The sequence below is a fragment of the Quercus robur genome, chromosome 1 (assembly GCF_932294415.1).
Source record: "Quercus robur chromosome 1, dhQueRobu3.1, whole genome shotgun sequence".
NCBI classification, from domain to species: Eukaryota; Viridiplantae; Streptophyta; class Magnoliopsida; order Fagales; family Fagaceae; genus Quercus; species Quercus robur.
The window spans coordinates 14,541,149-14,553,246 of NC_065534.1; the positions used below are offsets into that span (position 1 = coordinate 14,541,149).

Sequence of the window (12,098 nt, forward strand, 5' to 3'; positions counted from 1 at the left end):
TCCTCTTTCCATTCCACTAGTCTTCTTTTTTTTTCGTCTCTCTTTGAAGCCTTTGTGTATTTTTTTCTCTTTCCAACCCATTTGGATTTGCTCATTGGGCATTAAATCTACACAGTGACTATTGGAGGTATAACCCATTAAATAGCCCACTAGTCTTTATTTTTGAGGGATACACCCAAGTCCTCTCTTTTCTCTTTAGATTTTCAGTCTCTCACAGTTGCATCTCTCTCCCTCTATTATGCTCTTCTACACAAAAATTTAAGCTCTTAATTCTTGGTTTAAGGAAAGACAAAATAAGGTTGTTCATTATTCTCTTTCCAACCTATTTGGATTTGCTCGTTGGGTATTAAATCTGCACAGTGACTGTTGGAGGTTTAGCCCATTAGACAGCCTACTAGTCTTTATTGGACACACCTAAGTCCTTGTATTTTTTTTTTCTCTTTCCAGCCCATTTGGATTTGCTCGTTGGGCATTAAATTTGCACAGTGATTGTTGGAGGTCTAGCTCATTAGACTGCCCACTAGTCTTTATTTTGGAGGGACACACCCAATTCCCTTTCTTGTCTCTTAAGATTTTCTATCTCTCATATTTGCATCTCTCTCCCTCTATTATGCTTTTCTCCACAAAAATTTAAGCTCTTAATTCTTAGTTTAAGGAAAGACAAAATAAGGTTGTTCATTATTCTTCTTGCTTGGGTGTTCATCCAACTTGAAGAAATTGTTATAGTCTAATCATGAGGGGTTGTTCGGCCAAGAGAGCTATTTGCACCAAGTTCTACTCTGAGTGATACGAATCAATTTTTAAGGACAATGCTATTTACGCGATTCTATAGTTTGTGAGATTTTTCTAAACTCTTTCTTTAATTTTCTGTTATTACTAATTTTAGGGTTATATTGTTGAATCAAAACTTATTCTTTCATAGCTATTTTCCAACACTCCTTGTTTTTACAATGATAATTTTAAGTTTTAACAATTTCTAGAAAAAAATGATAACAAAAAATATTAAATTACGAATTACAACTTTTAACCTTATCCAAAATTAAAATTAGTTCATCCAAATTTATTAAGATGGTTCCTTTAACTATACAAAAACGATATAATTTTGTTTTTATTTTATTTTAAAATTTTCTTAAAATTAAACTATCTAAATAACTAATAAAAATATAAATTTCTATCTTTTTTTTCATAATTGTGAATAACACAAAAGAAAAAGAAAAAGAAAAAGAAAAAAGAAAAAAAACACACGAAAAGAAGCTTTCCTTGACACCCCAAAACCCAATAAAAAAATAATGAATGATGTGTTTTACTATGTCATCGCTAACCCCAAAACTGATCCAATCAAACAAATTCATTTTTTCAGGAGGTGAAGAGGTTTCAACTTGGGCTAGTGGCGACAGTACAAACCAGGGGGTTGGGTTGTGAGCTGGCCATTGTGGGCCGCGAGTTGGGTCATAAGTTGTTAGTTCACTATGGGCTGTTTCTTTGATCTTATTTGGATTACGTTGGGATCTTTCTCTATATTGTATGTTGCTTTGTCTCAAGTAATACTCATGAATGTCTTGAATATTTGATAAAGCACAATGACAAAGATAAACAAGGATACACTAAACTACTTTCAATATATTTTTTTTTTCATTATTATTATTGCTAACAAAACCGCAACTCACTTACAAAACTCATTATATTGCAACTAGTAGAATATATAATACTCATTTATTTAGTTATAGTTTCACAAATAACTTGTATATTATATAAGATCATAAGTAGAGATGACAATTTTCTCTACCCCACCGTGCTCACTTTGCACTGGTTTTCCTACCTTGAAAAGGTGGTTGGGCAAGATTTTTCCCTTGTAGCCTAAGGTAGGGTGGGGTGGGTTTAGGCTTTTCAGCCACACCCCATTCCCACCCTACCTCATTCCATTCTACTAGTGTTAAAGACTTAATTTGTATTACTAAGTATTTAAACGCATAAATATTAATAATTTTTGTTTTATTGTGATATTGTTTTATTAAACATTTTTGATAATATTATTTAGTGCTTACTAAAAAATAATTTGATTTGAGTTAATAAATTTAATTGTAATTTCAAGTATATTTATATTAATAAAATAAGTTATATATAATTGTAATAAGTGTGGAGAAGGGTGTGATAGATTAACACGAAATAAAGTTTTGCGGGGCGAAGATAGGACAAGTTACATTATTTTGCCCACCTAGCCATCCGAGACAGGGGCCAGAACGAGGTAAGACAAAACGATCGAGATGAAGATGAAAACACCCTGTTCTGCTCCATTGCTATCACTAATCATGACCATAATCGTGCAACTCATGTGAGAGAGGGAAAAGGTGAGCTTGAAACTAAAATTATGGAGCATCACAAATAAAGGTGAACTTTTATTTTTGAACTAATCTAAAAGCATAAACTTTTTAAGAATTGGTTTAGTTACAGCCCTTAGGCTAAAGGGCCTTAGCAGGCCCAATCAGCCCATATATACCTTTGCAGTTCAGTAGTTCTGTTTAGATCTGTTTTATATTTTCATTTTGGGTTCAAAGTACTACAAACCCCAAAAACAGAAAAAACAAAAAACAACAAAAGCTCCATCTGGTCGTATCCTTGTACAGTAGCAGCTACCATTTGCTTTGAAACTATCAGTCTATCACAAACTCACTTCTTAGTTCTTACACTAACCTCACCTCTTCCCACCTTATCTGCTTCTTCTTCTTCAATGGCAGACGAAGACTCAGCCAGCCCCACTGACTCAGAACAACAAGAAGAACAAGATGAGGAGCAACGACAAAATGAGGAAGACCCAGATGCCGAAAACCCCTCCTCAGACTCCGACTCCGACTACTCCGACTACTCGGATTCCGACGAAGGAGAAACGCTAACCTACACCCGACCCGGTGACGAGCCACTCGACTCAAACAACACCCCGGAGATGAACATAAAGCGGTTCGCTCGGGTCCTCGATAGCAAGAGAATGAAGAAGCAGCAAGAAGAAGAGGACCGTAACTACGTGTACCACGAAGACCTCTTCGATTTCCCAAAAGACCCAGAGAACTGGAGAGAAGAGGACTTGCAGGAGCTATGGGCTGATGCGCCTCTCGAGTCCACGAAGCCCGGGTGGGACCCGGTTTGGGCTGATGAGGAAGACTGGGACATTGTGAGAGATGAGATTGAGGCTGGGAGGGACCCACCCTATGCACCATTTTATATTCCTTATAGGAAGCCTTACCCACCTATACCTGATAATCATCATGACATTTCCAACCCAAAGGCTGTGATTGAGGAATTGGATAGGATTGAGGAGTTTCTCACTTGGGTTAGCTATATTTTTGCTGATGGCAGCTCGTATGTTTTTTATTATATGTCTTGTAAATTGTTTGTTTGTTTTGGATGTTTGTTTGGTTTTTATGGTTTATGGTAAGTCTATTTGTTTCTTGAAGGTATGAAGGCACAGTTTGGGATGATTTGGCTCATGGAAAAGGTGTATATGTTGCTGAACAAGGGCTTGTCAGGTTTGTTTCTTCCTTTTTTAATTAGAGTTATGCTAGTGATAGTACAAATTTTACTACATTGAACTTACAAATTGATGTGTCCCTAATCACCCAAAACAATTCAGACATTCATTTATTAGGCAGCTGAAGCCCACCAATCATATTCATTGCTACATCATTAGGGAAAAACTTAGGTATAGTTTCTTAAGTGCTGTAAGTTAGGTTCGCCGATTAAATTCAATTGCATTGATCAATGAACCACATGGTTGAATTTGTTGTTGATGGAAAATGATAACTCTGTTTATGTTGCACTGGTAAATACAGTCATGAGCTTGCATTTAATTGGGAACCCTAAGGTATGGTACCTAAGAAATTGTATTTAAGTTTTACCCTTTTCATAATAGCAGTTTGAACATTGAAACATGCTTTCTATCAAGTGTCTATATTGGTTCTGTATTTGACATGACACTGAGTAGACAATTCAGTGCAACAATCTACCCAAAAAAAAGGTTATCAAATTATGTGATGAAGCTTGAGAAGAATAGGGAATTATATATGAAAGAAATGTTGTACGTAGTAGAATTAATTAGCACTTAATGTGATGTTCATAAGATTTATTATGCCATTAAAGAGGTCAACGTTGAGTGTTCTACCCATATTAAATTTCCTGATGAACCTGAGAGTACATATCTTTTATTTAATGGGAGAACTGGACTTGAAGAAATTCAAAGCACCATACGCATCACTTATTTTTGCAACAAATTTCTAGAGGCATGGTTTTACTATATATCAACAGTCTTCTTTTTTATTTAGCAATGCAAATAAAAACAATATTACAAGATAGCATTTTTGAATTTGAAACTGTTTGCTCAAATTTATCCAGTTGTTGGAAGACACAAAAACATAGTTGTATCATGTTCTGTAATCACTGTTCTTTTTTATTTTTTGGTTTTTATTTTTTTGGGGGGGGGGGGGGGAGGGGGAACTAATGAATTGTTATCAACCACTCACGAATTAATGTATATGGCTGAAAATTCGTAACATTCAAGGGCTTTTTATCTCGAGACCTGACTGTGTAATACTTATACTGATTAGGCTATCCAACGTTCTTCGTGGCTACTTAAAACTATGGTTTAAACTTGTGATTCTATATGAATATTACCTTTTCCCCCTCTCTATTGGGTGTGACTATTATTTTGTCAGCTTACAATTTACTTTTGACTCTGATTTTTATGTTATATAAATTTCATAGATACATTTTCTTTTGATAGGTATGAAGGTGAATGGCTTCAAAACAACATGGAAGGTCACGGGGTTGTTGAAGTTGACATACCCGATGCAGAACCTGTGCCAGGTTCCAAGTATGTTTATGACTCCTATTCATGTATCAATAAGGTCATACATATCTCAGCGTTTAGAAGATGAATAATTGTTCTATAAAAATAATTATATCGAGTTACTCATTTTGCATCTTTCTAGGCTTGAAGCAAAGATGCGTGCTGAAGGGAAAATAATAAATAGGGATTATATGACTCCAGAGGACAGAGAATGGCTGGAGATGGATATTGAAGACAGCATACATCTTGCTGATGGCAAGTGGGAAGTACCATTTTTTGAAAATGATGAGTGGATTAGACAATTTGGGAGGAAGCCGTAAGTTTTACTGTTGAGCTGTCTGTTTCTTTGTTAATATTAACTTTTGTAGTCCTATCCTTCCTCTATATTTTAGTTTTTGTCCAATGTAATGTACTTTGTTTGGATGTTCTCACTCATTAATCATTTCTATACTGATATTTTGACTATTGACTTTTGCTTAAGTTGAGAGCTACTGCATTTATGTTCCTGACTCTTTGTGTGTGTGAGATTTGGTGCTATTAGTGAGACCCTTTCCTTATGTTCAATGTTAAGAATTTACCAGCTAATTATCATAGTAACTTGACATATATACATCAAATGGGCTTAGTGCTTGAAACAAAAGGATACATTTGATGAGAAGGAAACGTTTGAAGTAAAGGAAATGCAAAGTTCCAAAGAAGTTGTCATTCAAAGACTAAACTCCTAATTGATATTTGGAAGACATGCTGAAAAGGTTTGTTAGTTTAATAATAGGAAGTTTGTTTCTACTTTCTACCTTCAGATTTTAGCTTGATCATTCATTATCAAATAAAACAAAGTGGTTTGTCTGAATTTTAAAGACATCTTTGATGTGCAAAAATGGTTCTGTTTATGTTTAAGCATATACTTCAATTTGATGATGACTTATAAAGGTGGTGATTTGTAACATGTAGGTTCCAAACCTTAGGTGCATGATAGAGTCTAGATCAAGAAAATTGATTATTCAGAGTGTAGGTGCGAATTTGATTGAATCTTAGGTCAACATTTCTCTTTTCTGAAGATATGGTCATTGATTAGTATGATATTCCGTGTTTTCCTGTTATACATTTAGCACTTCATTGACATGGAAGCCACACAAGTGTGACTTTTAGCTGAAGGCATGTTATGGGTTTATTAATGATTGTCTTCCTATTGCAGGGAGAAGGGTAGATATCGCTATGCTGGTCAGTGGAAGCATGGCAGAATGCATGGATGTGGTGTTTATGAAGTCAACGAGCGTACCATCTACGTAGGGTTCAGCTTACTTAATTTCACTTCTTTTGTTTACGAAATTTATAAACTCGGAGGGTTCAACTTTAATCCAGTGATGATGCAAAATGAATTGTGTTGAACATATTGTAAGTAAAGAGGTGAAAAAATGCAAGACATCTTATCAACCAAAGGGTCAACTCCTAGTGCTTAAATTTTGTAAAATTTCTGCATGTGTTATATGTTCCAATTCTCCTCAATATGTACAAACTGAAATTTCTGTGTAGTAAGTGAATTTAGCAGACGTGTGTTTTGAATGCATGCAGGGTAGGTTCTACTTTGGGGAGCTATTGCAGGATTCTACTGGTTGTGATGAAGATATTTGTGCGGTATCATATAATTTGACATTGTTAGATGTATTTTAATTATTAAAAAATAACTACCCGGCTGTTAAAGAAGATATTTCTCTTACATTATGTACTTTGCAGTTGCATATGGGTATAGCAGAAGTAGCTGCTGCTAAGGCTCGGATGTTTATTAACAAGCCTGATGGAAGTATGTCTTTTTAACACTCTTTATACTGAAAAGTACATTATTGTCTATAAACCACCGGCATGTTCAATGCTGTAACCATCAATTTGTTTGTTGAAATTGGATGGTTAAGAAATTAATTATGAAATTTGGAACAGAAAAAATGTTACTTGGTTTATTATCTCCATAATTTTTTAAATGTTGTCTTACTTGTGAGTGTGTGTGTGTTTTTAGATTAGTTTTATCTTAGTCATATATTTGGGTGCATATATGTGATGGATCAAGTCATGTGTAAGATTTTTTGTTAAGCATTCCTATAGACTCACTTGTCATGTAAGATTGGATATTAATCAATCCTATAAAGACTCACTTATCCCATGTTTGGAGACAAAGTAATTGTTCTCCTGAGACATACTAATTGACCACTTGGACATCACACTGACCATAGGTCTGAATGTGGTATATTCTGTTGAATTTCAGTCCTGCTACTGGCCTGGCTGGCTCCATCTGTTTCTGGCCCTTGCACTCTATGCGGGATTAAGTTTATGTTAAACATATAGGCACATTTTTCAGAATTACAACTATTATTTTCTGCTTTATGCAATCTAGTCTGGCAATTTCTTGTTGTATCATCTCTCTTTTGTTTTTGACATACGTTTCGTTCTGCCCGCACAGTGGTTAGGGAACAGAGAGGTCCGTATAGCGATCCTCAACATCCCTATTTCTATGAAGAAGAAGATGTGTGGATGGCACCAGGCTTCATTAACCAGTTTTATGAGGTAAGTCAAATTCTTTATTTAACTAATTTTTTGATCATGAAAGGAAATGATAAATGAATATATACTGGTGGCAGGTCCCTGATTTTTGGAAAACGTATGTACAAGAGGTGGATCAGGAAAGGGAAATGTGGTTAAACTCCTTCTATAAAGCGCCACTAAGACTACCCATGCCTTCTGAGCTTGAATACTGGTGGTCCAAAGGTATCAAAATTTTCTTTAGATATAGATATGATGGGTATAAATCCCATCTATGTTTTTGGTTTTGTTTTGTTTTTGTTTTTTTCCTTCCCAATACTTATTAGACCATAACACAGATATCTATTTATTAGAATAAAATATGTGATGTGGTTCCCCTGAACATAAAGAAACTATTTGCATGTGTAAACATGATATATGAGTAACTCTTGGACTCCTGAATTTGGAGCATTTTACTTTCACGCAATTCACAGGGTTCAACAGGCTATCGATATTTCACTGTCAAGGTAAACTCTCAATTATAACATGTAAGAATATTATACGATTTCTAGTTGAATCAGAAAACATTAAGCACAAGAAAAATATGTGGATATGCCCTTGGAAGCCCCCCATCCACAAAGAAAAAATGGAAAAAGGATGCTGCGTTAGGCAATCATCTAGTAATACAAAAGATTTCAAAAAACAAAATTTAATAATGTGCTGAAGAAGTTTGGCACCTTAAAAATTTGTAGTTTGTACTATTTCTCTTGCCAAAATTTTCACAATACACACAAAGAAACAACCTTCCAGATTTTTGAACTCCAGTGGCAGTGAAATCTTCCTTGCTAACAATCAAGCAACTGAATCAGTATTTGGCATAAGTCAGGATACACCAAGTAATGAAAACACAAATAACCAAACATCTCTTGTCATTAAACATGAAGTAAGAGGTGCTCAATCAACTTCCTCCCTCTATTCTTTCTTGCACATACAAATCCAATAAATAATCCCATTGTTCTATTTTGGAGATTATTTGACAATTAAAACTTTTCCCATAGTTGTTTAAGTGAAAAAAAAAGGCAACCTTTCAAGTCACTAGCACCACCTTATAATATGCTTTCTTTAAAGGAATTCTGCACCTATAGGCTATAGACCACTTACCATAAAATCATCGAAAGGATGCTTGATCCTCATCTTGACTAGATGGAAAATTACCATATGTTAGACTTGTGCAGTTAAATGCATAGTTTTAAAAACTGGACCGGACCGGCCGGTTCAACCGGGAACGAGAGCCAGTCTGGTCTGGTTAAAAACCCCAAAACTGGTCAACAACCAGTCAAAAATTGGGGTTGAACCGGAAATTTTAAAAAAAAGGGTTTGATGCCCGGTTTGGTTTTTAAAACCACTTAAATGATTAAATTTACCATATCCCAATATCTTAAGCTTTTGGTACAATCGCTACTTTAACATGGTATTAAAGCAAGAGGTTCTGAGTTTGAACCTTGTGTCCTGCACTTTATCTCCCATTTAAAATCTCACATATTGGGCCTTACTTATTAAGAGGAGTTTGGGCCCAAATGTGAGGGGAAGTGTTAGAATTGTGCAGTTAAAATATTAAATTTACCATATCCTAATAGTTTAAACTTTTGAGACAATCTGTAATTTAACAGAATACAAAAAATAAAAAAAGTTCTCCATGGTATGGTAAAGGTAGAAAATTGGCAATGTCTAGTAAGGTAGGAGAGAGAACATTCTAGACACTTTTATTTTTTTGCCCTACTTTAGAGTACCTCGTTTCTTTTATCTTTTTCTCTCCAAGAGAGGGAGAATTGAAGAGAAGATATTGTAACTTCTCTTGTAGGCTGAACCCTAGATATCCAACCTCTAGAGTGTGTGAGGGTACCATGTGGACGGTGGCTTCTTGACAAAGTTAAGATGAAAAAAGATATTTGGTGCTTTTTTATTTTTAATCTCATAAAAACCATATTGGTTGTGAACCCACTATTCTCTTTGTTCCATCTTTTGGTACTTATCTCGTTTGGTCTAGTTTCCTGGTTCTTCTGTGATGGCTTAGCTGCTGCTTTTGTCTAATGTTTCAGCAATATTTATTTATTTCTTCTTTCCCCTTTTTAAATGGAAATTGCATGATTTATGTTGATTAATGTTAGATTTGTTTGATCAGAGGAGGATCCAGAATTTGTTCTCCTCAATAAGGAACCTGAGCCTGATCCTGAAGATCCATCAAAGCTTATATATACTGAAGATCCTGTCATACTACACACTCCAACTGGAAGGATAATCAATTATGTCGAGGATGAGGAATATGGTATTCGATTATTTTGGCAGCCACCACTGAAAGATGGGGAAGAAGTTGACCCAGAGAAGGCCCAATTCCTACCCTTGGGCTTTGATGAGTTTTTTGGAAGAGAGGTGGCTGTGAAGAAAGAAAACATATGGATGCGTCTTGTGCTGGCGGTGGAAAATGCATGCAAGCCATTGTTTGATAAACTGGAGAAATGGACTGAAGAGAAGAAGAAAGCTAGTGAGATGAAGATGAAGCTGATTGAAAAAGAACTTGAACTGGTAGAGGCTGAATTGTGTCTAGAAGAGGCCCTTGAGGACATGGATGAGGAGTTGAAGAGAAGCGAGAAAGAAGAGGAAAAGAAGGTGGAAATGGGCTTGCAGGAGGAAGAAGATACTTCTGCATTGCCCAACCAATTTGAGACATCTACAGTAGAAGAGGAAGAAAAGAAGGAAGAGGAGGATGATGAGGAAGAAGAAGAAGAAGAGGAAGATGATGATGATGTTGCACCTTCAAGTTTTGGGTCTGTTACTGCTGATCAAGACCCAACAAAAAATGACCAGAAAGGAAACAAACCGGGAAAATCTCCATTTTCATCATCTTCATTGTCATTTGCTTCCAGTAGCCTTGTTTCAGGGGTGAGTTCTAATTTCTCATGGATTATTTTCTATATTATAGTTGTCTATAACTACTGAAGACTCTAGAAAAAGGATGGATAGTTAATTGTTAGATCATTTTCTTTTTGATGCATTGGGTTAATCCAATTAAATATTATTCTTGCAAGTATAATTTCATGAACTCTTTATTGGAACTTCAATCTTTTAAGTAACAATGCCATTTTTAATTTGACAATTACTCTATTCAGTTCTTATTCACGATCAAATAGAACATTGATCTGTAATAATTTGCATTCCTCTTTTTGATTTTTCATATATTGATCAATAGGGTATCGATATGGGAGATAACCTTTTGTTTTGTTTTGTTTTGTTTTTTTGTTTTTTTTGATGTTTTAGTTGATTTTCTATTGAGTTACTAAATAGATTGTTTTTAATTAGAGGGATTTTAATGTTTTAATTGATTTTTGTATTTAGTTCTGTGTTGGGGGAAAACTAAATATTTCTGTCGGCTTTGCAGATCCCCTCGATGCTACAACAATCGTTCTTATCCTGGAAAAAGGGTAGATCAACATTAAAAGCAATTCCTTCTTCATGTGTTGAGTGCCGTACTAGCCTCCTGGAAACAGTTGACTCAGTCAGTTTTCCACCAGCGTTAAGCTCAAGAGGGCGCTTGAGAGCCATAGGGCAAAAACATGGGAAAGACCAAGCACTAAGCCGCTCAAATGGAAGGTTATCTCAGTTGCGTTCATTATCTCAAATTCTGTCACGTTCATCTGCTTCTGCAAGCTCCAAAAGAAACCTAACGGAGCCGAGAACATGGAGCTATGGTTGGCTGCATAAAGCACCGGAGAGCGATTTTGAAAGCTTATTGTCTTTGCATACAACATTGCAGTATTTCGAACCATATAGAGAAACAATGTGTGGTGAACCTCTGCCTCTTCCTACTTAAAATTCTGTATGAACTAAGGGTATTAAAAGTAGGTAAATTTGCTCATGGCCACATTTCGGCCAATTTTTTGTGCACTTGGTCTTAAGGTGAGTTAAGAATCCAAAAATGAAAACGTTGTGGTTCATATGTTCGTTTGTACCATTCAAAGGCTGAGAAGCTGTGTCTGTGCCTTGATAAATTTTTTGGAGTTTTTATTATTAATAAAGTACTTGGAGGAAATGAATAGGAACGAAAATGTAGAGTTATGATTCCTTATTTTTTAGTGACTTAGGTGAGTCGTTTGGTTCCATAATTTGTTCTCCCTCCATTACATTGCCAACTTATTCTATCTGCTGTATAAATCAACTGTACTTAGGGTTCTTTTTTCCCTTTCATTTTTCAATTTTGGTTTCATAATTACATACCTAGATGTTGACAAATATGAAGGAAAATTATGTAAACACATTTTGCCTACATTGTACACTTTACACGGTACTATTCATTAAAAAATATTTTTGATTATAATTTGCTATTTTACTCATATAAAAATTCTACTTGCCTCAAATTCTCAACGAAGTTCGAAAATTATTAACTACTCTCTTGGAGTATGGTGACATAATATTCGCTTTTCTATTATAAATGGTGGACCATAATGAATTTAATTAGTTGGACTTATTATCATGTAAGGTGAGAAAGTATTATGTCACTGTACTCTAAGAATACCAAACAATTACTTATTACATACAATAGAAGACTCAAATAAATGGGAAGGAGAGAGAGGGAAATTAACTAGTGTTATTGCATGAAAATTTAGATCAAGGTTCTTAGGCAATAAGACAAGCCACCCAAATATACAACTCCAACCCCAAAGGGTTGGTCTAGACTATCTAGTGGTTCCCACAA

At 35.2% G+C, this 12,098-nt stretch overlaps 1 protein-coding gene across 1 annotated transcript; it reads left to right on the forward strand.

Moving 5' to 3' along the window:
* The first annotated feature begins 2,558 nt into the window (after window positions 1-2,558).
* On the forward strand, window positions 2,559-11,471 carry LOC126722373 (protein TIC 100). Its single transcript, XM_050425538.1, has 11 exons — window positions 2,559-3,354; window positions 3,450-3,521; window positions 4,772-4,861; window positions 4,980-5,153; window positions 6,033-6,123; window positions 6,410-6,472; window positions 6,572-6,638; window positions 7,290-7,393; window positions 7,468-7,594; window positions 9,531-10,288; window positions 10,785-11,471. Exons 1-11 carry the CDS (start codon window positions 2,729-2,731, stop codon window positions 11,214-11,216), a joined length of 2,604 nt encoding a protein of 867 aa, XP_050281495.1. The 5' UTR covers window positions 2,559-2,728; the 3' UTR covers window positions 11,217-11,471.
* The last annotated feature ends 627 nt before the right edge of the window (window positions 11,472-12,098 follow it).